The sequence below is a fragment of the Lepisosteus platostomus genome, chromosome 8, assembly GCF_059453375.1.
Source record: "Lepisosteus platostomus isolate fLepPlt1 chromosome 8, fLepPlt1.hap1, whole genome shotgun sequence".
In the NCBI taxonomy this organism is placed as follows: Eukaryota; Metazoa; Chordata; class Actinopteri; order Semionotiformes; family Lepisosteidae; genus Lepisosteus; species Lepisosteus platostomus.
The window spans coordinates 45,998,991-46,025,994 of record NC_142618.1 but is presented as its reverse complement, the minus strand read 5'-3'; the positions used below and the strand labels follow the sequence as shown (position 1 = coordinate 46,025,994).

At 38.0% G+C, this 27,004-nt stretch overlaps 2 protein-coding genes across 3 annotated transcripts in view; one reads left to right on the top strand and one right to left on the bottom strand.

The window, feature by feature from the left end:
• Positions 1-637: 637 nt before the first annotated feature.
• Positions 638-5,117, bottom strand: c8h7orf25 (chromosome 8 C7orf25 homolog). Of its 2 annotated transcripts, XM_088643706.1 has the most exons (3): positions 5,017-5,117; positions 2,482-3,571; positions 638-1,161 (listed from the first exon to the last, which is right to left on the bottom strand). In XM_088643706.1, the coding sequence occupies exons 2-3, from the start codon at positions 3,553-3,555 to the stop codon at positions 1,090-1,092; spliced, it is 1,146 nt and encodes a 381-aa protein (XP_088499832.1). In that variant the 5' UTR covers positions 3,556-3,571; positions 5,017-5,117; the 3' UTR covers positions 638-1,089. The 2 variants fall into 2 exon arrangements, with proteins under 2 accessions (XP_088499832.1, XP_088499831.1); XM_088643705.1 differs by having other exon boundaries at positions 638-3,571.
• Positions 5,118-18,144: 13,027 nt separating this feature from the next.
• LOC148657432 (F-box/LRR-repeat protein 7) overlaps positions 18,145-27,004 on the top strand; it is a 133,040-nt gene continuing 124,180 nt past the window's right edge. The window contains exon 1 of the mRNA XM_088643699.1: positions 18,145-18,256. The gene's annotated coding sequence lies outside the window, so the exon portion shown is untranslated. The remainder of the gene's footprint in view (positions 18,257-27,004) is intronic.

Here is a 27,004-nt window from a genome sequence, read left to right as displayed (position 1 = left end):
TCTGGAAATGACACCAATACTTTTACAGTTGAAACGTGTTTATATGTATCTGGATTATAAGATAGTTCAGGTGGATAGCTGTGGCAGGATGCGGAGGCTGCATAGGAACAAGTAATAGGTTTATTCCATGCTGAAAAGAGAAGAAAAAAAATGTCGGCCATGGAGCCTTCACACCTGAAGAAGGCTCCACAGCCGAAACGTTTTCTTTCTCTCTTTTCAGCATGGAATAAACCTATTACTTCGATTATAAAATGCCTGACTTACCACTTTTCTCCATTGCAACAAATGTTCATTACAGACTTAGTGACATCTTGTGGTTGAAAGCAGTAAATGTTCTGAAAATGCCAATTAAAGTCAAGCACCGACCCTCATTTCCCTTAAAACTATAAGCTTCTTCCTGTTGTCCACAACTGTACAAGGCAAGCCTGGATATACGTCTAGCTGCATCCTTAAAAACTGTTCAGTCCCTTCACTGACAAAGTGTGTTTTATTCAAAACCTCACTAAACTTTTCATTTCCTACCTGTACACTTGGGAATCTCCACTTGAGCTGCACAAGTACACACAGTTCTCCGGTTACAAAATTCAAACATTAGCTGAAGCTGTAACTTCATGAATAGAACACAGAAAAGACCAGCTTTGATGTGCCAAAGATGGATTGTTAATAGTTTATTGTAATTAACCTCAGGCTAAATGGGTAAATTAGAACACTAGGGGGGCTTGAGAGCTTGAATATTTAAATTATTTTACAGATTGCAAACACAGTTGTCCATATCACTGTCTTCCCAAATATCTTAGCTGGATATAGTTACAAACACTCTCACTGTTCACGATTTATGGCATAACCCTGGTCTGTACATTATAGGTATATTCCTGATTCATTGTGGAAGTACAGTACCTTGTACTAAAAAAAAAAAATTCAGATAGCCGTGACTTCTACTCCTGCATATGTGATGCATACAGTCAGATAACAATTCACGTCGAACATTTGATTTTCATCACACTTATCCATGTTAAAGCACCAACAAAATAAAGTCTCCACAGTACTACATAAGAAATCTCAATGACAGACTACAAGTGCAGCATCATTTCAATATTGAGAATCCCAAAGTGCTTCAAGCTGTAGTGTGTATTTTTTATTGTCATCAGCAGATGAGGGAACCTTGGGAGAAAAAAAAACATCAATGAAATTCAATAAACCCAAAAACTATCATCCAGTAATAAAAGCCCCACCTGTAAATACATCAATTATGATACAGGAAACAAGTGCTGTGTTACATATTCCATTAGTGCTGCATTATATTACCATTAGCCTGTAGCAAAGAAAAATCACTGGGCAAAGCAGGTCAGCTATTTGTTGAATTTCATCAATGTTGTTTCATGTTTAACGGTCACTCCCAAAAATGACTACAATTCTTTTCTCCTCCCAAAACAATCAGGATTATAGTATATATACACATTCCTGCTTACCAGGGTATTTTAGTTATCAGCTTAACAATCAGCCTTTTTTTTTTGTAAAGTCTTAGGGTATATATATATATTACTTTACTGATGATTTGCACTCAGTTAAATGAATTAACAGTAAAATGTAGCTTTCTTTAATTTCTTACGTTGACTCAGCATTATTCTAGGCAGATATTGGAAACAAAATAAGTAAGGTTATTATTGTAAGTGTACAGTATCATTGTAAAAACAATACTACTGATTTAGTCTGTAGCAAAGAAATATTATGATGCAGAGCAGGCCAGCAATTTTTGCTTATAGACTTGGGGAAGAGCACGATAATCTTCATTCATTGCTGCGTCAATAGAGGAACCTAAATTGATACCGTCAACAAAAACTACAGTCCATTACCGTCATTCAAAAATAGTTACAGTACATAAGTATCCTTTTGTTTCAAGTACAATAGTATCTTTAAAATGATTTTCTGTGCTGCTGGACTGCAGCTTTCTAGCTTCCTTCATTAGTAGATACCCAAGAAATACAGACATTTTAATTACTTTTTCTGAAAAAACGTTTGGGTTCGGAAAGCAATTCTTGTAAAACTACAACACAAATATTCAATTAGACGCACGTCGATCATTTTTCTCTCTCTGCTCTGGGGACTTTTGCCACTGGCCACAATTTCTAGCAAGTGTCACTCAAACGTACAGGCAATTTCATTGCTGCTCCTGACTGTAAAAAGCTATTTCAAATCGCACAGTAATTTGCAAGCTACTATAAGGGCAACCCAACATGAGAGCAGCCACAGTGCAATAGTCGGACAACCGATCTCTTTATGGATTGAAGGACCTGCGACTATCGTTCACACGGGAGTAGCTCTCCACTCCTTGCCCTCAGTAAGCGCACGTGGGAGGTGGATAAACACGCTGTACTTTACTCCCTGGTTGGCCGCAGCCCTGACAAAGCCGCTATTGGCCGTCATAGTGATGGCCTTCAAAGTGTCCCCCGTCCCAAAGATCATGAGCGAGCGATGGTTGACCTTCGAGCTGGCCTCCAGCCTCATCGTGCGTTCCGAGGGCTGGTCCGGCACCACTTTGATCCTCTGCAGTAGCTCGGCTGCGCGGGCTTTCTCACCAGGCCCCCCCAGCGTGTCCAGGATGATGTGAAAATCTTTCACAGCTGAATGGCACGCAAAGAGTTCCTTGCCCTTCATGAACTCCTCCAGCTTCGGGAGCACCTTCTCCTGCCTCTCCTGGGCTGCCTGCTCCGTGAGCACCTGCTCTTTGAACTTGTAATGGCACCCTCCGTGGCTGAGGGAGGACACGTAGGTGATGAGGGTGGTAATGTCCAGGTTGACTCGGTTGCACACGTCCACCTTGACCTCCGTGGGGAAGGACAGACTGGCCACGATGGTGTCCCGGTCCACCCTCGTGAGCGTCAGGTCCTCCGTCTCGTCCCCGTCGGCGTCGCTTTCGCAGCTGCTGTCGCTGAGCGCGTCCTCGCCCTCCTCCGCGCCCGCAACCGAGTTCACGGCCACGATGTCGCCTCGCACGGAGATCCCCATCTCCCTCAGCCGGTCCGCCATGGGGCTGGAGACGCCGTTGTAAAAGGCAAAGATGATGTGAGGGTTACTGTACTGCACGGGCTGCTGCCGGCTGGCCTGCAGGAAGTTCTCCGCCTGCTTCACGATGCTTTTGTCCCCATACTGCCCTCTGCCCTGCCAAATATTGTGCAGCGCCTCCGCCTTCCGCCCAATGGCCTTCACCCAAGTGTGACCTCCATTCGCCACCACATCCACAACCAGGGTCTGCTTCTCCCCGGCCTGGTCTTCGTAGGTGAAGACGTGCAGCACGCTCACGACGTCCTCCAGGCTCTCCGCGGATTCCACGATGGCCTTGAGGTGGGTCAGGTTCGTACTCTGAAGGTGGGACTCCTTGATGACCACTTCACCCGCTTCCACCTTCTGAAGAAACTTCAGCTCGGCCCTCAGCTTGCTGCACAGCTTCGCTTTGCCTTCCACGCCTTTCTTCTGCCCGCCAGAGATGCTCTCTACTCTTTCCAAGAGATCTTTGGCGACTGCAATCCTTTCCTGGAGCATGGCATACGACGCCATTGCTGTGGCATTATTTCTGTTCAACAAAAAAAACCGACGACATTTATTATCCATTACATTATAAAGTTCATGATCTACTGGCCAATATCTGATCCATGGGACACTTAAAAATAATAATATACACACACACCTCTTATAAGGCCAGTGTAAGTTCTAGATGCATCTCTGATATTCTGATATATGAGGGTGTCAGTTGGATATAGGCAACAGAGCTTGTACTATCACTGTATACATGACAACCATTTAAAAACATTTTATCAAGAAGAAATAGTTGGTAATTGTTTTTTGTGCTCATTTATAGCTGAGACGAAGCGTAAAGATCAAGCCAGACACATGGGCTCTGAGGAACACACAGTTGTGGCAATGCCACGGTTCTGAAGTCGAAACGGTGTTATTACAGTCTTCAGGCACAACTGGTAATGTTAACAGTTTAACAGCACACTACAAAGGAGTTACACCATTCTGTAGTCTGTCATCCTAGTTATGATGTGTAAAATGACTAATGGATAGGAAAATGTGAATCGAGCACAAACTCATCGAGACCATTGCATCGTAAATTAAAAATTCTCCAGTGGAAAAAAAAAATAACGTGACTGGCAGTGCACTGACTGATAAACACATAAAATCTTAATGAGTTCTTGTGTCATTTTGAATATTAGCGACATCACTCCCCAGCACAAAAGCCCCGTTCAAAGACGAATCATTCTAAAATGTATTTATACACAGTATAGGTGTTATACAGATAGATATGTAACGGAAAACACAAGGCATTGCCTCCGTTTGTGTAGCAGAGCAAGATGAGTATTTTAACAATGCATCTGTCCTGAATGCTGTTCGCTCCCCTTGATCATCTTACGCTAAAAGTATACTTTAGCCTTTGTACTCAGCCTCATTCAAGCGAAATAAAAAACTTCCAATTCCCTTTATTAATACAGCGAATGGGTCGACTTTTCATTTCTATATGTGTCATATTTTGAATATATAGATGTCATTAGATTATATGTTTTTTTTTTTAATTTATGCTCAATCTCTACAACTAATATGCTCCTGACACATTGTTCCTCCATTTCAAATCGGTCACATACAACTTTTACTGAACGCGTGTGCTGCAGGAAATTTCCAGGCGAAAAGGTTTCACTGCCGGCCGCCCATATTTCACCGCTATCAAATCACCCAGCAATACAGGATACTGGAAAACTGTATATATGGTGTCAGTCATGAATTAAACAAATCTGTGAACATAATTATACACTGTTCCAGATCAAGATCTAATAACGTCCTGCCTAAAAAAAAACGAATAAATTCTAATGCATGATGTATTCCTGCCAAGAAAAATGTATTTTGCAGTTCTTTAAGTCATAGAGATAAAAAAAACATTTTAAAATAGTAAAACAGATATTTAAAACGCTATAATATTAATCTTTTTTTTATAATTCAGTATAGTACTACATAATCACTTACGAGAAAACTTCACGTTCCTCCTAGTTGCGATTATCTGTGGGTCCGGTACCTCCTCCCAACTTCCTCTGCTTCACTTCCAACAGGAAGAGATTCATTGAGCGGTGACGTAGTAAATATACACCGTTTTCATAACCTTCCCTGAGTTTCCGCTTCCGCTCTTATTGTGAGTGACGAGTTTGTAGTGCAGTCTAATACCTAAATAGGAACAAGTAATAGGTTTATTCCATGCTGAAAAAAAAGAAGAAAGAAAACACACCTGAAGAAGGCTCCACGGCCGAAACGTTGTGTTTTCTCTCCTCTCTTTTCAGCATGGAATAAACCTGTTACTTGTTCCTTTGCAGCCTACGCATGCTGACGCAGCTACCTACCTGAACTAATACAGTACCTAAATAGATTTTCAGTCTGGATATCACTTGTTAACGTTTCAAATTACTATTTTAGTAACTTTTACTGTTTTAATAACTTTTATCTGCTAGGCTTTTATTTTAAAAATCACTTTGGTATTATTTGGACAACAGTTTTCAACTTGTAATTAAATTTCTATATTTATAACAATTGAAAGTGTTATAATTTATAGTAATTAATAAGTAAATGCTTAAATTGTCCAACTTAAAACTTTACTGGTGGTAGCACAAGATTCCATTTGCTCAAAACAGGCAAAGATGCATACATTCTTTTTTACAGAAAGACTAAATTCAGTACAGTTCAAACTGGGCTATTTTGTAACAATCATCTCAGATCGCTAGGATGAAATTAATCATTATTAAGCCATTTCAATCCCATGTTCACACCAAGCCAAGATCCTATCTTCCAGTTTGAAACTGATGGAATAGCATGGTCCCCATGCCTTTTTTACTAATACTCCAGGTAGATAATGCATTATATAATGAGTAAAAATATACATTAACAGAAAGTAATTTTTGCGGTTGCAAGTCCCATATGTGAACATTGCTTTGGAAACCTTGATCATGATATTTTGTACAATAAAATATTCAAATACTGCTGAAGTATAACATATCCACAAGCCAGTAACACACTACAGTCTAGGACTGCCACAACGTTTAGAAGCAATATTTAACAGATGTGAAACCAGATGCAAGCTAGTCCTCTTGGGACTTGTTTCGGTCTTTCCCACCACCTTCACAAGAGACCCCGCCGCTGGTTTTCTTGGAAAGAAGCTGGACTTGGACGTTGGGCAGGGCTCCCCTGTCAGCAATGGCCACCTCTTAGTACATTCTGCTCGGTTTCTCGTTGTTCATTACTGCCAGCTGGATGCGCCGGGGCACAGTTCTGTGTTTCTTGTTATCCATGCGCCTCGGCTCTGAACTACTCCAAAACTGCAGCCAGGTACAGTACGTGGGGCCGCCTGTGCTGATCCTTCCCCAGCTGCTGCAGCAATCATTCCCACTGGGAACATGAGACCCACCATTGGACAAGACTTGACCTCGACCTTCACCTTAGGGGGCTGTGCTTTCTTTCTTAAACCAGACATACTACAGCCAAATTGTCACCAAAGCGGGAGACAACAAAGACAAAAACAGGCGTGTCCTTCAGCAAGCTGACTGGCCCTGGTTGTTCCAGGCTGGTCTTCTCAGTGTTCAATTTGATGGACTAATGTCCCAAGTAGGCAGGGAATGAGACTCCCGCGGTTTACTTAAAACAACAGAAACAGAATAAGTTCCAGCCTCAGTGGTCAGTCGGCCCATGAACATTTTTTAATTTATTGTTATATGAACACTAATATAATTAGATGAGACATTAGTGGCATTTTTTCAGCAAGCTTATCCCAAAAGATCCCAAAGCACTAAACATTTCAGAGAAGATTTGCGTCCCTCCCTGTACTTCACATAGCTACACCAATTTACTTTTCCATTTTGGCACTCAGAATTACTCAAAGGGATGTGTATTGAACACATTCAGTTGATTTTATTGATCTTGCTGACCAGCTTAGTTTTGATGGTCTCTGGGTTTTGAAATCCAAAACTATTAGGATGTATGGAAACTCTGGTAATGAATGCTTTGGGACCTATTGAAACAGAGTGCAGCTCCTATTCTCAATACTTCATGCTTTACATGGCAGACTCGTTAAAAGCAGGAAATTGAAGTGTAGCCTGTAACCAACTTCTACCAAATGTTTTCTGGCAGTGCTAATGAAAATAGAAAATAAAGTGCACTGATTTTTGTACAAAGTTAAGTTAAGCTGTTCTAGTTGGAGATGCTATATCAAAGCATCAGAGTCTCCCTTTTGGTGACATAATGAAAGCCCGCATTAAATTAATTTCCTTAAAGCATCGAAAGCCAAAAAAAAAGAAAAGAGATCAAGAAGTAGGAAATAATTATAAATTAAATTGGCTTTGGGGAAACTATCTTACCTCTTGTGGAAGAACAGCTCATGGTTTCTTCTCATTAGACTGCTTGCTGACTTATTTTAGGTGCCAACCATGTCTAATTTGGCATGATGTTACAGCCATTCATGACAGGCCCAATCCAGGAGACCACAAAATAATTATCATGTGGTGAAGGGCCAAGTGAGATGGCCTGGGCAGCAGTGTCTAGCTGGGACCAAACCCTGCAACATTCACACAGGGCAACACATGTCCTCATGTCCCTGTGGAACAGACTCGTTCAGTGCAGACACTGAACAAATGTAGGATGAGCTGGGATGACATGTACCATCTGAGACGAGAGAACAGATACTTGCTTCTCTTGGAACTATGAGAGAGGAATGGAACAGAATCCTACAAGACAGCATCGGGAACCTGTTGCAAAGCATGCATATCTAGATGTACAGCTTGTTTTAATAATAATAATAATAATTGCTTACACTTATATAGCGCTTTTCTGGACACTCCACTCAAAGCGCTTTACAGGTAATGGGGACTCCCCTTCACCACCACCAATGTGCAGCATCCACCTGGATGATGCGACGGCAGCCATAGTGCGCCAGAACGCTCACCACACATCAGCTATCAGTGGGGAGGAGAGCAGACTAATGTAGCCAATTCATAGAGGGGGATTATTAGGAGGCCATGATTGGTAAGGGCCAACGGGAAATTTGGCCAGGACGCGGGGGTTACACCCCTACTCTTTTCGAGAAACGCCCTGGGATTTTTAATGACCACAGAGAGTCAGGACCTCGGTTTTACGTCTCATCCGAAGGACGGCGCCTGTTTTACAGTATAGTGTCCCCGTCACTATACTGGGGCATTAGGACCCACATGGACTGCAGGGTGAGCGCCCCCTGCTAGCCCCACTAACACCTCTTCCAGCAGCAACCTTAGTTTTTCCCAGGAGGTTTTACTTCCAATGGTGGCACAGTGGTTCTCAGTCTTGGTCCTGTGGGACCCCTGTGCCTGCTGTTTTTCATTGTAGCAGGGCCCTGAATCACCAGTGCTAGTTGGTGCCTGTAACTGATCTGCTTGTTTGTTCAGACTTTTTGCTTCATTCAGGAGTAAGTTTCAAAAGACCTTCACAGAAGTACTGTATATAATTTGCAACTTGATCACCCAGAGCTTTATGCAGGCTCTCCTAAACTGACATTGAACAAGAATTTCACTAATTTCTAACAACTTTTAGTATGCAATCAGTTTATTAAGAAAGATACAGATGTATCAGACACACATTCCAACAGTTAGCGGGTGTTTTCCCTCTCACATAAGTTCAACTGTATAATTTTCTTAACACCCCAGAAGGAGCACAGTTTTGAAACTGAATAATTAGTACTAAGTGCAAACCCCGTTCAACATTCAACGAGCAGAAGGCAAGTTTAATTAGAAAATTAAAATCAGTTAGATTGTAATTACTGTAAGGACTCAAATGGAGCAAAAGTCAGAAGACAGTTTCCTTCCAGGTCCAGGACTGAGAACCAGTGATGGTGACTTTCACATTAGGTAACCTGTTGATCAACCCTGTTGATTTTAAATATAAATAAGTACGATAAATTTTTAAAATCAGATCTGTTCAATAAAATGCAGCGCCCCTCTTACAAAAAATATAATTTTCCTGGTAGAAACTCTGTGAATTATAAGTGACACAGTATGTATTTTGATGTTCTGTATACAGTATCTTATTTGTCTCCATCTAGTGGATTTAATTATACTAGCTGTTGGTTTCCAAAATTTATTTCATTTAACAGGAATGAAAAGATCATCAAGTAATCTGTACAGCCTAATACTACTCAATATTTACTAGTTAATCAAGATTTTTATCCTATGATGCATATTTGATTTCTTAATATGAAATTTAATATTAATATTTTTAAATAGTAGCAACGTATGGAAAGATAAAGTACAGTAGGTGAGCAATAATAAATGGCCAACAAGCAGTTTGGATACACATAAAAAACTGCAGAATGTAAGGGATTGAGGTTTGGTAAAAGTACATGTATTTTATGCATTAGTAAACCTACAGTAAATGTAGAATGTTCGGCCATCACCCTACAGAAGAACACTGTCAACCTTTGAAAAGCAGAGACCAGCATCATTTAGGTACAGAAGGTACATCATACACAAAAAGATAAAAGGTAATTAAACTTTTACAGTTTTGGAAACCAAATAACTGAATGCCAGGTGTTCTCATAATAAAGTCAACTTAAAAGATCTCACAATGGAGGAAGTACCCAAGTACACAAGTGGAAATGAGGTGTTGCGTTCTGGAGTGAAAATTGGAGGTATTTCTTTACACAGACAGGGATGGGTGTCTGGAATCATGACAATCACGATTCACAACGTTTTTCCTTGCAATCTTTGAAAAAACATCTTTGTGATATCCTGGAATCAAGAAATGAGGTAAATAAACATAAACAGCTAAAGTAGGATAAATAGATTTGTCCTATAAATTATTATATAAATTGGTTAGTTGATCAAAATAAAACTAAAGCTCACTCAGTCCCTTTTAATTTTATAAATGAGAAGGTTATAATTCAAAGTTGTTTAAAATAAGGAAATAACTGTTATCCCATTTTGTTGTTTATAGCACTCTGGAGGCTGCTTTACAGTAGCCACCTGGTCCCAGATTAACTGTACACTTTGAGACAAGCTAGTCCTCGCATGTTGCCTCAAAATTAAAATACTTCAAGGCATAAATTGGACAGTAGCACTAAAACGTTTGAGAAACACTGGTCTAGGGAGCTTGGGGGCCTCACCCTCCTTTCTAGAACTGTCCTTCAACCTTGGGCAATGCAGGCATGGATGTCTTCGCTCTTGCTGTGTTTTCTTCTGGACGATACCACGTGGGCCAGACCACTACTGCTGGACAGCGGTGAGTTAAAGTTGCAGTGCACCCCCCAAGAATGGTATCTACCTGAACAGCCATAGCGAGTGCCTTTTCTGGTGTGGGGTGGCGCCAGCCTAGGACTATTAGTTTCTTGACCACTGGAGGGGATAGGTTATGCACAAAGTCATTGCCAGCTTTTGAGACAGCAGTAGGTTCAGACAAGATGGGCATGTCTGGACCATATTCCCCAATATTCCCAAGAATGCTGTGGGGAATGACTTCTGTTCTCAGCCATGTGTAAATGAAGGTAAAATTTAAATTAAAAAATTCTGTCTTTCAGATTTTAGATTCTTAGGAAAATGTGTTACTTTGGAAAGGGTGTGTAGACTTTCTTTAGGCATTTAATTAAGTACATTGGGAGGAACAATGTAAGTAAAGTTTATTCATTCCTACTTGGAAAATAATAAAGTTAAATAATTAAGTTTCAGTAATTATTTCTGTTAACCAGTGATGTAGCAGTGCAGTGTTGTTCAAGTGAAGCAGACTTGTTTAAGCAACACTCTGGAAAAAACTTAAGGTTGAGGGACTGCTTATTAATGATGGGATAGAATTCTCCATGAAAGTAGAATTATACTGTACATGGAAAGCGCACCTGGGGCAACTACAAGGACAATGATATGAGAGGTTTGTGGATGGAAACAATGATCGCTGTCAAAGAAAGGCTGATTTATTACTTGCACTTAGATATGTGAAATTGTTTGAAGTTGTGAACACTGGTTTATTGTTAGAGTACTAGAATAAATTTGATTTCAACGTTGAACGCAAAACCTGTGGTGCACAGGACCAAAAAATCACAAAAGAGCTAATTATTGTCTTGTCAGCAAGTCAGGGACCTTCAGAGATACAGCATTGAGATGATAAGGCTTCCAGTGGTGACTGTCCTCCCACACACATTATGTTGGTTTATTTGGAGAAGGCAGTTTTCCTTTTCCACTGTATATACAGTACCTCAGTATCTCAGCACTGAAAGAAAGCAGTCCTTTGAGTCGGTGGGAACCCAGTTTCACTCAGTACATTATGTGTTAATAATGTTAGACTCTGTATTTTCTGAAGGGCATTTAAAACATAGAAGAAGTACAGTACATGAATATTAATTCTTATGTTTAATTTCCTAATAAACAATAAAGCATAATTTCAAAAGTGTTGTAAAATCTTATGTATTTATGTTTATATTTGTATTTGCTCCGGACTAAAGGATTTAAGTTTATATTTTGCGGACCATGGACAACACCTGACATATTTAACAGTTTTTTTCATGAAATGAATTTTAAAAAATCTGGTTGAACTTTAGAATAAGGTTGCAATATTAAGGGTTTATAAATGCTCTATTAATAATGAACTAACAAGGATTCATGGTTTATTTATAATAGAGCATTTATAAACCCTTAATATCGCAACCTTATTCTAAAGTGCTACCAAAAATCCTAAAATCCTCAAAGCAAATGTTATTTGAAAATATCCAAATATAAATATTATCTGAATTTTAAAATGTCCATTTTTAGGTATGTAATGCATCTTAATTATAGCCCAACTATAACAGGTCTTACAACTGAGGTCTCATGGTGGTTGAGAAGATTATCAGATGAGCAAAACAGGAAATGAACTTGTTCATTAGAATAACCTCATAACAAACCTGTGAACTCAGAACTCAGCAGTGCTATCAATTTACCAGGCACACTTGTGATCAACAATACCCTGCTGAATCACATGTAACCATGGAAAACCACTATGCAAAGTAACAACTACAGCTGCAATGTAACTTGGCACCCACAACTCTTATTACAGTCAGCAGTTGATTCAGATATGCGGGATCTAATGAAGGAATACTGCTATGCTAAAATCATGTCTTAATGTTCATGTCACTTAGCAAACTTGCATATCAACAGGTTTTCTGCTGAATCTCAGCTCAGTGTCTTAGCAATGGTAGAGCACATGTACTGTATAAAAGAGAAATCACAAACGGTTTGCTCCGGTCTTTGCGAGGGAAGTTAATTGTTTTTGTGATGACAGGGCAATGGTGGATGGAGGGATAACCCCTCAAGCTGTTTCTTAATAAAGCCAGGGTATTAGTTTCCACAACATGGCTGGTGAGCCTCTTCCAGAAAACCACAATGTTCTCTGTTATCAGTCTGAAATGCTCTTCCCTGTAATTTCCATTTGTGCCCCCTGGGTTCATGTTTCACTGGTGATACTGAAGAGGTCCATTGGGTTGCTTTTATCAATGCCTTAAAAGTTTAGTATTTTTAGCCTTTTAATTTAAGTCATTCCTTTACGCCAGGGAATGTACAGTATCTGGTTCCTCTTCTCTGGACTGATTCCAGAGCAGCAATATCTCAACAATACAGTGACCACAACTGCACACACTATTCTAAATGAGATCTTACTAGTAAATTGCACAATTTAAACATATACATCCCTTGATTAAGTTCTACATTTTGTAACTGTATACCCTAACATTCTGTTTGCCTTTTGTTTGCTTCCCCACAGTGTCTGGAAAATGTAAATAATGTGTCAACATATGTTTTTCTTCTAAGTGGCCTTGTCTAGCTCAGTGTTTCCCGTTCTGTATTTGTAGTTTATGTTTTCCTACCTGTATGCGGCATCCTACACTTGCCCACATTAAATTAAATTCTTGAGGAGAATTGGCCATGACAGGGGATAATTTGAAATGTGGAACTTTTGTGGGAAATGGCAGCAAAGCTCACTCTTTGACGCAGTTTGGCAGAAAGCAAGGCTAACAGGATAATTCTTCACTTGCCGTGGCCATCCTCTTACAGAGCATTAGACTCCTTCTAATTTTTCCTCACAAAAGAGAAAAGCTGTAACAGACAATATTCAAGGATCTGAATTTCAGTTTCTACTACTGCAGGAATCAATACAAAACTTAAGTCTTTACTAACTGATGAATTTATAAACCTCACAGCTCAACCTCTAATCACAACTTGCCCTAAATATGTCTGACATTATTCCTAAAAAGACTTTTAATGGACATTATTAAAATCAGTTACAGAATGAATAGCAGTTTTTACTGCTGTTTTCTGCTGTAAATATTCTTCTTGTGTCCACTCTCTTTTAAAATCCTGCTTAGAAATTTCCTTCACATGTATTGTATTGGGGTGAAGAGTTATCTCTCAAAAAGTTCCATTTGTTTCTTGAGAACAGTGAGAAGCTCTCATGAACACAAGATAAATTGGCCTTTTCTTCCTGTGGCACCTTCATGCATTTCTGCCTTTTGCTGTTTTAGATCAGTTAACTGAAACACTAAATTAGAAAGTTGCAGACTATTGCCAGCATGACAAAGACTAATAAGCAGATATTAACAATCAGTAATATATCTTATAATTACATGTACACGGTAAAGGTAGAATGCAGCCATATATATAGTAAATCCTATCCCTCATCTGCTGAGGGTTTCTTTCAAATATAAGCCCTCATAGTCTTACTGTCTCCTTTACAACACAGTGGGAAAATTTCCATTGAAAGACTCCTTAAAGCAAATGCAAACATACCACAAAGTTTCCGCAGAACATATGACACTGATATTACGTTATTATCCATTTCTTTTCCTCAGAATACTCATCACTGTTATTAGAAATTCATAAAAAATGGAACCCCGATTTCTACAACCGTATGAATATGACTCTTTCATGAGTGCTGGAAACGATGAAGAGATTGGGCCTGGCAACTGCACCAAAATTGACACTTTTAATCAACCTGTTTTTAAAAGTAATCTCTTCCACACATTGTTTAATCTCCATAGCAGTCTTGTTTAATCTGCACAGCAAATTGTCACTCAAGACGTCATGTATATCAGTATCAACCACCACCACAAATAACCTCACTCATACACAGAGAGGGAGATCATACACAAGAAGGAAAAAAAGAACAAAGCTGTAAGCTCATCAATCTAAGAAAAGGTGTCCGTTTACGCTGCCACTATTTTTCTATTAGAAAAACTTCAAGGATGGAATCTACCTGAGAGTATGTTTAGAAAGGACATTCTTCTTCTCTGGAGGGATGTGTGGGCAGGACAGATTCATTGTCCTTGCCAACTTGCATGTCTTGGCTAAGACAGGCAGTTTTGTCTTTGTTAACAGTGAGTGGTCAAATTGCAGTCAGCATTGAAGCCTCGGTTTGCTGAAAAAAAGGAAGTGGAAAATCGCTAGAAAAACTCAAAAATCACATATGTTAGCGATTTAATTAGTCTCATAAATGTAGCAATTTCTTGATTCCTAAGGTATGCTGAATGAGGTCATCTTGAAGGGTATGCCTACAGCCTAGAGTGATGGTCTGATTCACACAAACATGCAGAGAAGCAGCTGTGAGCTGAATATTTATCAAACCTAAGGAGTACAAGATTTCCCAACTTCTGTCTATCTTAATATATCCAGCCTTTGACCAACACTGACTTAATCTCTAGCTAACCTTGGGACGTCGCATGATATTCACGTTTCTTTGAGGAATTTCAATTTTTCATGAAATATTTAACACAGTGTGCTATGAATACAATTGCATTCTGACTAGTAGATTGTTCTGTCCTCCTCCAAATGAGTACCCGCAATTGCCAAGAACCAGAGCAGGAGGTTCTAAGATGAGCCGATTATGCAATTCTTATTATTTATTATGCAAAACAACATGAGAAATTTTACATTTGACAATGTATTAACTACATGTAGTGGAAACACAATGTAAAGTCACACAACAGGGCACTGGGCCCCACCTATCACCAGTGTAACCTACATTTGTTTTAATATAGAGTCTACCAACATCTGAAAGGGATGTGTCACCATTCTTCCACAGGTATTTCAATCAGCTCACGGCCAAGCTGAAGGCCAAGACCAATGGACGACATGAGTGCCGTGCTCATTAAACCTTTGGGCAACCGCTCGTGCTGATGGAAGCATTATTGTGCTGGAAGACACTTTTCCCAGCAAGAAAGAAACTCCATAACATGGGGTGTGGAGATGAGCACTCAGAGACAGATTCTTCCTTGACACCGGTGCTCCTGATACGTCAGCAACATGAGCCGTCGTGGTCACTTATGCTTCCATGAAATGCACTCGGACAATTATCCCAAAGTCCTTGAGGTCACCTATGCAGCTACAGTATGCTTGAAATAATTATGGGAAACCAGGTCTGTCCAGCAATCTTAAACACGATGCGTTATTATTTGCTTAATTAACACATGAGCCACATCTGAGTGGAAGCTCTTGCTTTCAATATACTGACCATTCCTTACCCAGGTGTTTCAATTATTTGGTCCATATAGTGTAGGTTTTGATATTTGCTAAACATTACATCATACAAAAGGTTGTTCACCTCCCACAAAAAATGCATTTTTTGTGACTGACATCTAGGATTGTAGGTGGTTCATTCTTAGATGGGACAAAACTGTGCAAAAGGATACTAATCAAAGTTAAAGAGATATGTGAATCTTAAGTCATAAAGTAATAATACATTACTAATATTTGGATAGAGTTTGGAACTTTGCTGACAGTCCTAAGCTTTGTAATACAAACTGTTTTCTATGTCCTCTTAGTAGGTCCCTGGTACACAGATGGCAGAAATGCTGATTTTCACACTTCCAGATACTAGACTTTAATATTCCTCTGTACATGCTTGATAAAATACAGTATGTATCAATTCTGCTTAATAAATCTTGATAGATTTTATCCACCATCACCATGCACTCTAAAATGTCAAGTGAAAATAAATGTGTCTTGCTCGGTTACTGCCTTAAAAACATCAAAGCAGCAAAAACCAGCTTGAAAATGTCAACTAAAATTCATGGAGTACAGTAGGCTCAGGTAAGAAACAAGACCATGCCAGTGCTTGACAAATATCAAGGAACCTGTTAAAAATATACAATAGTATCTAAAATGTTTTGTACATGTTGTTACTGCATCCCGAATTCATACTCTTTGGAAGATTAGTTGATTAGTCATGACTGAATTTCCGCTACCCTAAAAAGTCTTCACAAGGAAATCTTTTTCATTCAAACTACCGAACAGTATTCCGAATAACTGCTGTACCACAGATTTCCAGAACAAACAAAAATGATTCAAATTTTATGTGGCCTGAATCAATTGTTTTAGTTTTGGGGTTCTAGCAAAACTGAAAAACTTTGAAATTCTTAGGTTAAAAATGATTCTTAGGGTATTGCAAATTTCTTCTTTTAATGGAAAAATGAATGCAAGTACTCAAAGACATTTTTGTTTTTTCATTTCTTTGCCCTTTTTATATGTGTAAATGTTTTCACTAAATCAGCATTTCTCTGGTTTTTGCCTTGATGAGACACAGCTTGCAATTCTAGAACAAGAAGCAGATCCTTCAGACTAATATAAATTAATAGGAGGATTACATAAAGTTTGTAGATCCCCAGGGGGTATGTGTCATGCATGGGGACTTGAAAGAACTAATTAGAAACTGGTCTGCCAATTCTCCTGTGATCAAGCATAATGAAAACAAAGTGGTTCTTCTGTTACATAAAAACTGTTTTAAAACAGTTGAGAGATTTTTGTGCTATCAGAGTGTGTCATAAACCTGCAGAAGCAATAGGAATAAAAGTGTGATGTTGTATTTTTACAAACAGAAAATGTATTGATTTTGTGGCAGTGAAACTGTTAACAGTATAGTAGACTGTTATTGTCTTACTTTGGTTTACTGTTCTTGCAGAGGAAAGGATACTCATCATTAGATGAGTTAAAGTACTGAACCAAATTGATGGCAGCAAAGAACAAAACTAGAATTTTGATTAAAAGAATAATATGATCAGCTCGGAAGCATAATAATGGTTAAACAATCTTAAGGAGAAAAATCTCTTGCTCCTTGCTCTGTCCTCCAACGGTCTGTTCATTGTCTCTTTCTGACATTAACCATTTTAACAATCTTTTGTTTTCTGCATTGCAGTAACCTTATTAAAAAAAAGGTTTAGAATTTCTATGTAAGGAAGCTCAGTAAATACACAGTGTGGTTTCTGGATAAAAGCATCTTTCAAAATGTCCTGTAAAAATTCAATTTTACTGTATGTGTGTGAATGTGTGCTCTAGTAGGCTGCCCTGTGCAACGCTGTCATCCAAAACTATTGGGAAAACTGAACATATCACTACATTATAGAGGTTGGATCTTTACATGTTTGTAAAATGTATGTGCATGACATCACCTCTCAAGTCACGCAACCCTAGAGGAAACTGGAATACACACACAAACGTGCTAAAAAAAATACATCTACAAATATTGTGACACATCCACTGATGGGATGGTGAAGCAAAGGTCTTTTCATTTGCAGATCTCAAGAAACAGGCATTCATATGCATCTGTAAAATGAAGGTAACAATGAGTAAAGACCTGGAAGTAATAAAAACATTAAGAAAACTAGAAACACAGGACCAGGAGTGAATATCAGAGAAAGCCTGTGAATTTATTTCATGGGATTGACCTGACCGAACTGACCAAAACATGTGGTTCATTACTTATCCTTCCCTATCTTCTCTTCCTTTCACTTCTTCTTCAGTGTTTAAGAACATGAGACATGTTTGGGAAAGACTCTTAACCATCTTCTCAACTGCAAAACATTAGGGTTTAGAGACCATGAATGTCTTTCTCCTTTGGGACAACACTGAACTGCACATTGCAAAGCCCATGAAACCAGAGAGACATGGTTTTAAAACAGACTATGCCAATCATTGTGCTGCTGACTTGTGCCAAATATCGATGCACACCACCACTAATTCGTGGAGTGGAGTTGGCTGGAGAGCTTCTTGGCTTTGTCGGCAGCAGTGATTCCTCTTGGCATTGAGACACTGTCATGGGAGCTCTCTCTGTCACCAGGCTGACACACGGAGTCTGCTGTATGGGTTTTGGAATTGCACTGCAAATATAAATGAGAAGCCTGAGGAATTTACCATTCTAAATCCTGGAGCAGTGCTGATGAGTCAGGTCAAAACATTCATTGGTAAACAATAAGGTAGGCAATTTTAAATTGTTGTATAAAAGATTCTAGATTCAGTGTAAGAAACTCTGCAGTGTGGTATTAGTACTGAGTAAGGATCAGAAAAAGGATTGTGGTACTTATCAACCATTAGCCTCCTAAAACCATACAAGGGTCAGTATTGTAACCATTATGATATAAAGAGGTGATTTGTGGTCTTTATTTTTCACTCACTTCACATTTATACCAATAGAAAAGGCAGGTCATGGACCTTTCACTTGGCATACTGTGACAGGCAGCTTTGGGAAGCAAATGTTTAAGCCTAACAATGAACTCCCAAGGTCACGTGCATAAATATTTCATTAGCAGCCTTGCTTTTGGCAAGCTGAGTTGTGCTTAGCTGTGGGCAATAAAAGTCAAGTGCTGATATTGCTGAGTGGTCAAGCTGTTTTGAAAATATCAGGCAGCAGAGTAAGCTAGTGTCGTGACATTTGTAAACACAGAGCTGTTATGTTTCCAGGGTGTTCAGGAAGGAAAGAGAAGGAGGAGTGAATTGGCCAAGGCGGATAATTCTGTTATTCCTTTTTTTAAATAAATTCTTATCTGTAGGCTGTTGAAGCCAAAACACACAGCACCTTCTTTGTGATTATTGTTTCAGTACAATAGATGTCTTGTTATACAACACCTTTGCTGTAATAACAACAAACCTTTTGTCTGCAATTGCACCTTACAGCATTAATTGTATAAAGGACTGATTGGATTAGAGAACCTGAACAGTTTAACTGTAAACAGAACAAGTGTCATAAAAGGAAATGCCAAACTGAACAAAAGAGACTGTAATTTCTCATTAGAACTGACAACAGAAAGTGACATTTTCCTGCAATTAAACTCAAAAGCACACTCCTATAGTTGGAAAGACTTTCATAGCAAATTTAGGAGTGTTTTCATCATCCGTGGGCTTGGTCTTCTTTTATAAAAATCCTGTACTACTGTATGTCCTAATTCCTATCCTATTTGCATGGAGTTTGTACAGTATGTTCTCCCTATGAAAACTCACCCTAGGTGAGTGTGTAGGTGTCTGTGTTTGTATCTGGCCAGCAATGAACTGGCATCCTGTCCAGCGTGTATCCTGCCTTGTGTCTGTTGCGTGCCGGGATAGGCTCCCCCATGACCCTGAAATGGTAGAAAAGGTTAGAAAATAGATGGATGGATAATATTGTATAGTACTGTAAATCTGCCAGTAAATAATCATAAAGTAATTTATTTGTACAGCCTATTTATAATTTGTCTTGTGTAAGGAATCAAAAGCTTTGTGTGAATTTGCATTGAACTGAGACATACCTGTGCAAAAAAATAATGTACAGTACTTTTTAAAGTCAATATAAAATGTGTACCCTCCAAATTCTCCAAATTGAAAAGCCTAGAACTTGAATATGTCAGCCAAGAAAATTACTTGAGGCATACATATCCATCCAAATTCATTACCATAGTTATCCTTGGAGGGTTGTGATAACCTGCAGAGCGTGTCTTTGGACTGTGGGAGGAAAGCAAAGTACTTTGAGAAAAGAGCAGACAGAGACAGATTTGGGGGCAGGACACAAGATCTGTGAGACCATAGTGATCCCCGTTGTGCTGCCATGTCACCCAATACCACTCCCGAAACACTTACATTCACCACACTATGAATGGAGGCCGCAGAAAAGACCATGTTTACCTTGAGAAGGAAATTTCGAAAGACAAATAAAAGGGAGGTAAGAAAATAATTGATAGATGAAGTGGACGAAGTATGAAATCTGCTGACATCTGTATACAGAGAAAGTGAAGACTGCAGCCCTGGTCTCCTTTATCTCAAAGTCCAGGTCACTTAGGCAAAGTTCCAAGAAAAACAAAATGAACTGCTGAGTTCAGAAGAAAAGCTCAACAGTGAGATTCTGGAATTCAGAGACCTCTCACAAAGCAGTATAAGACTGTACAGGCTAATGTACAACAGTGAAACTCCTGCATTTACTGCTCATTTCGCTTCTAACAAGTGACTCTGATTTTTACAAATCATGTTCTCTGATTCTGAACTGTGAATTTTATAGTCACATTAGTCACACATTACATTCAGATGTGTAAATGAAGCTTTAATTGATATTACCAAGATCACTACTGTGTATGTATAGCAGTTTAATTAAAATTCTACAGAACCTCAATTGATAGTAACATAGATAAGACTTTATTGATCCCGAAGGGAAATTGATCATCATCATGATCATTCTACTAGTGCAGTGGTTAATAGTACATTGTGACTGATGTGTAAACACAAAGAAAACACAAACAAAAAGGAATTGCAAATAAAAATTTAAGCAGATTTTTTTGTTGGTGTAGATTACTACTGCTATTGATTATTGGGATAATAATTTGTATTTGTATGATTGTGAGGTATTGTGAGACAGAGACTGAGTCACTGATTAGAGGGTACTTCAGAAAAGAACAGTGTACCTTACCATTTAAGATGATCAGAAAACACAGAATGGAATATTGATGAGCCTGTGGAGTTTGAAAACCCATCTAAAGGAACTTGGTCTATGTAAACAGATCAAAATAACAGATAAACAGTACAGAACAATAGCAACCGGTCACAGAACATTCATATCAGAACACACTGACCACTACTCTGGAGCTACAAATCAGGACATCAAATTCAAACTGAATAATATAAAGTTAGTGGGCATAATTCAGAAATTAATAGCAAGTTATGCATTTATTATGATACTGCAGTCGTTATGCCAATCCTACATAAAACTGACATTCACTCACTATCAGTAACTACTTAGTTTTTTTTAATGGATTAAACTTTATGGAGGGTGGCAGGGTCCACCTTAGGTGAGACACCAGTAGATCTCTAGACATCACTTACACAGTAAGGGACAATTTTCCATTAACTTCACATGTCTTTGGAATCTGGCAAGAAATACACAGGACCCTGGAGGGTGAAACAACATTGCTAAAATTGTTTCTTTGGAGACATAAATAAGTATGAAGCAAAATATTATCCAGAGCTCTGAAGCTCATTTCCATAAAACAATAAATGCATATTAACAAAATTGAGTTCTAAGGCCATTCAAGTTATAGTTTATTGTGTTGCATTATAGGCAGTACATGTTTTTAGGAAGTTTGGAATTGGCTTGCCAATTGGTTGCATTGCAATGTCAAAAGCACACAAATACAACTAATAAGGGAACTAATGAAACTACTGTAGGTTAAAATGTTGCAATTGTTGTTAAAAAAACACTATGGTCTATGTGAAATAATCATGTGCGTCATACTTAATATCGCATAAGTCCCGAGTAGCTTTCATTTATTTCTCAGCTCACAATTCTGGATTGAGCTCCTAGAAGACCGCAGGAACACGAATGTCTGATGAGCTTTTCTGGAACAGCACAGAATAAGATCATCATGAATGTCAGATGTCCAGATGGACACACAACTACAATACAACATATATGAATACCACTGTAATGAGACGAAAATGTCATGACAATTTCTAGTTAGTGTGAGGGACAATATGATAAAAACTCATAACCTATATCTATATAATCTATCCAATACAATTGGATCTATACAATAATAGAGTAAATGTAGAAACTTACCATGTTACTTGTTGGGAACACACATGAACACTGGGATAATAAAGAAACACCACACAGATAGCACCCCAGGTCTGGAATTGAACCCAGAGCCCCAGTGCTGCAAGACAGTCATGCTAATCAGCATGCTACCCACTGGAAGAATATACAAAATAAAATACAGATTAAAAGAGGCCAACACATTGAGGCAGGAACACACTGTGAGAGCAACGCCACTGCTGTACAGAGAGAAAACAATATCTATTGTGTGGTGAAAGATGTGGAGGTGAGGAGTCATTAATTACAAGAAAGAAGCAATGTTTGAAAATTTGGTCTAGATTAGTTTCATAGCACAAAAACATTTTAAATTGGCTTTATCACAGGTTGCACAGGTAAATTTGGAAAACAAAATATTTACTGGGTACGTACAGTACTTATTTTTATGTACAGGTTTCAAATGGATGAATTGTGGTTTTGGAGAGCAGTTTCAGGGACTTGCAGAGTGTCACTTGAAGAGATTTGCCCTTGAAATGACAAATACATTTACAGGTATTTCACAAAAACCCCGAACCTGCAAATCTCGCTAATGTGGGAATCTTCTGTAGACTCTTACCTGACATTGAAAGAAATAAAAAAACTAACACTGAAGTACAATTTATATTAAAGTTTTCCATCAAGCTATTTTAAACCACTTGCTGCAGAAAACTACTTTGTTCCCAAAATGGAGTTCTGGTGTTTGGTAGAGAGGAATTCTGGTTCAGGGCCCTTACTGATACTGCAATCATTTGAACTAGAAATGAAATAACACTGTCAAGTAATGAAACACAATCATATCAGTTGTACTGTGTGGTTGATTTTATTTGTTTTATGTTCAAACTTTAAGAACATCTTCACATGGAGAAAATGCTTTGACGTTTTTCAATAGTACTGTATATATAAAAATATAATATAATAATATTATAATAAATCTCTAATAGGCATACAGTATAAGACAGAACACATTAATTAAAAGGTATATACTATGTACATATATTAAAGACAATATAGTACAACATACAGTATATTTTTATGAAGATACAAATACATGTTTAATTCTAAATTCAATAGATGTTATTGTCATTTTAAAAATGGTTAAAGAGGTCTCATTGGGTTAAAATAATTAATGGTGTTATTTATTTATAACACGAAATATTATCATAATTATTTTTCTGTATTCTTGATAAATTCCTTTGTACAAAAGATTAACGCCAGCAGTTACTATATTAAACTAGTCTGACTTTATAAACACTTCTTTCACACTTTGTGTATTTAATTCTATTGTGCTTATGGACGGGATTTATCTGTTTGTACTGTATACAGTATATTCCAAATGCTAACTATTGTGGAAGATTTAATTCCAGCTGCATTCAATAAAGCAGGATTCAGAATCCTAAAGTTGAATGCATCAGAGTACTGTGACTTAAAATCTTAAGACCATTTTATCATTCTGGAGACCATTTAGACTCTATTGAAGAAAGACGTGTTTAATCTCTAGTGGCTCTGAAGTGCAAAAAAGAAAAACAGAAAAAATAAGCTAGCGCAAAACTGAAAACAAACAAAAATGGAAATGCAAACGAGAAGGAAATACAAAGAAAAATTAAAGCAGAAATAGTCTATCACCGAGGAAATGGGAAATGGCAGAAGACAGTAGGAGGCAGCAGAAAACAAGTCTGTTCTTTACTACGTAAAATTTCTTTCATAGCTTTTCTTAAATTTTTACTGACTGACAGGCAGGACAGGCAAATAAATATTGTTTTTGTTAGTGAAACAATTATTTATTAGTCTCTAATTTTGTCACATTTCATAAAACAGATCATGATTCACCAGTTTTGTGGACATATTCTGTTATTTCTCAAATCTTTATTTTTTAAATAAAGAAAAATAATGATAATATTGCCTATAAATAAATATTTCAGCCCAATGAGACTTCTTTCATCATACTCTAAATCTTTTTTCTGTATACCAGTTGTGTGTCCATGGTAATGACTGCCAATCGAATGAGGATTGGTTAATGGACAGAAAACTGAGTTACAATAAGAAGAAAACTCTAATTGGGTTGAAGTAATTAGTGGAGTGCCACAGGAATTTGTTGTAGGCCAACTACTCTTTCTAAATTAAATAATGCCTAGATTCCCACACAGTCAGCAAAAGTTTCATGTGATAAAAAACACGGAGAGTTGCAAATACTCCTGAGGTAGTAATTATAAAAATACTTAAACATCATCCAAGACTGGGCAGACACCCTTTAAATTGAACTGAAATAGGAGAAGATGAAGGTCTTACATATTGAAGTGTTTTGAATGTTTTTCACAATGTAATACATGATAAATATAGAAAACGTATGATAGATTATTAGGACATAATGTCACAAATGTAGACTTTAAGTGGAGAATGTAATAAAATTACAGTACACAATATACTGGTTGACCAGCGCAGTGTCTGAGTTGCAAAGGAAAAAAAAAATTCCTTTTCCACATTGGAGAGACGGAAGAAAACCGTCTCACTGTTTTGCCTTCTTCGGGTTGGTGGGAGAGAGAGAAAGTGCGATGGAAGATGAAACAAGGAGACCAAAAGAAAGAGCGTGGAACGATTTCCATCTGTTGAGACATCTCTTCATGTCTTCTGTACCCATTCTCACATGCTCTTTCTTGGTACCACCATCCCAAAACCAATGTGAAAACATCCCCAGAGGGAGAAGAAAGAACCCCAACTGGGAGCTGTTCCCTCTGTACAAGCCTCTGGTCCTTGTCAAATCACAAAGTGGGAGCTGCCCAGCCATGTTGCTGAAGCTGGTTCCATTGCAAGAGATCATTGGATCAATAAACTACTAACTACCAGAAGACCAAGATGGGCTGAATAATCTCCTCTTGCTTGTTTATTGTAAATAAGTCCTACAGTTAAAACTCAGCGTTGTTGCCCCTTTCAATTCCATCAAAATCCCACATTGCTAAAATTCTAGATGCATACTGTAAAACAGAATGAGCCAAAACCACAGTTTTAAAAAAATATATTTCTAAATAGAATGGGAACAAATGCAAAGCAGTGAGATGTCAATTAAATGTAATAATGAACAATGAAAGTAGACAAAATGTTTAGGTTATTGAAAACTCAATTTCCAGTTATAATCACCATCGGATGAAAACACCACCCCCTGCAATTAAAATTTAGTCATAACGGGAATGAGCCAAAAAGGCCAAAAAAAAGCCAAAAAAATAGGCTGCATCTCATCCATATACACAGATATACAGTTACAAAGAATGCCACAGAAAATATTGTCTTCTGGTCAAGTAACATTAGCTTCACATTAGAGTCCTTCAGAACTTGTCTGCTTTCTGCACTGAAGGCAATTATAGTTGAACACCAACATGGATGACATTCAGCTCTGCCCTGTAGAAAAGGGTGCATCAGAAAAGATACAACTAAGCAATCACTAGACTGTAATCTAAGTAAAACCACTGCACAGAACCTTCAGCAAAGAAAATAGGCTGGATCACCTGTTTCCTTTCAGAAGCAGATGTTTATCTGCAGTGCTTAAGCTTGAAAATAAACAATTGGGGCTTGTTGTGGCCTCCAGAGGAGCAGTCCCCTCAGATTGTCTTTGCCCTCTCCATGTCCTATTCCCACTGTGCCAGCGGTGGAAATCATACAAGATTTACTTTCTTCAAGAACCTGTCTGGATCATCCCATAGTGTGATTATGATAAGAATGATCTTCCAGCTCAATAATCTTGCTTTCCATTCTCATTTGCTGTGTGAGTATTCAACACCTTTTTGGTTCTCTGCTCATGAAAACGGTGATTTTGAGTGTGATTATCACTGTCTAGATGAGCTGCTGTATACAGTAGCTGACATCTGAGTGTTTGTGTCTGCACCTATTGCCACAATCCATTATTGTCTCAGTTTTAACAAGCAGGATGTTTTTACCAAGTTCAGGAGAGTTGAATTGTTTTCAGTGTCTCCTTAATTGGGGATGAAGTAGGATAGAGTCCATCTTTTCTCAACTCTCTGATATCTTAGATGGCACACCAACACAAAAAGCATAAAAAATAAATTGGGGGAGATAATAAAAGCAACAATCAGATTGATGCTAGACCTCTAACCCAGTCTACTGTATCAATGTACTGTAGTATACTGATCACATTAAAATGTCATGATATGGCTGAGGTTCTTAACCTGAAACAGGCTTCAGTTTTTTAATTTCCCACCAGCTTCCAACCATTTTTGCATCCAATTTACACGTGCAGTACGACAGACATTTTTCAAATGTATTCCTGTAAAGCAGAGGTAGGCCTTGGCAAAGGAAATGTGGGGCTTGGCAGATGACCTTTCAGTGTGGCCTACAGACAGTTCAGAAGTAACCAACCTGCCAAAAAAGTGTTGTAAAATGAATGACACACCAATTGTGGGTTTTGGCTACTCTTCCAGTATTTTGAAGAAAAGTACACAAGGAATTCAAGTTCAGAGATATTCTATCAATTGGTGCACTTACTGGTCTGTGAATTAACATTTTATTTGTTTCTTTAAAAACATTGTATTGTAAGATTGTTTTCATAAGTCTGTTGCTTTTCTATTTTTCTGTTTAAACAAAAGATAAATTCTATGGTATACTGTAAATAAGTCCATGCACTATTAGTTAACAAATTAATCATTTGCAAAACAGAAGCATTACATGTTCACTCATTTTAAGTATGCGTTATGACAAAACCATTAAATTTGGCGTACGGTGGATTTCCTGTGGCTGCCCTGGCCTGTGAACATATGCTTTGTACAGTATGTGTGTGCATTATCATTCTGTGAAAACAATGGCAAAATAATTCTCATGATCATTTATTATATAAAAGCAGCTGAATATGATAAACAATAATAGGAAATTCAAACATATATTAAGTGCATATATATATATAAAATATCCCTTTTAACTGTTATAGCACCTATTGTTTGCTTTTTCATGAGAACCTTGTTCAAGTTATTGTAAGAGCTAAAACTAAGGTCTATTTTTAGTAATATTGTTCTATTATTCCTTTATGACATACTTCCTACAGGAAGTGAGTTCTTTTGACTTTTAGAAGGAAAGCCTGAAGTACAACAGTTGTGAAATTTGGACCCAAATAGAAAGTGCTGTCCATTAATGGGCT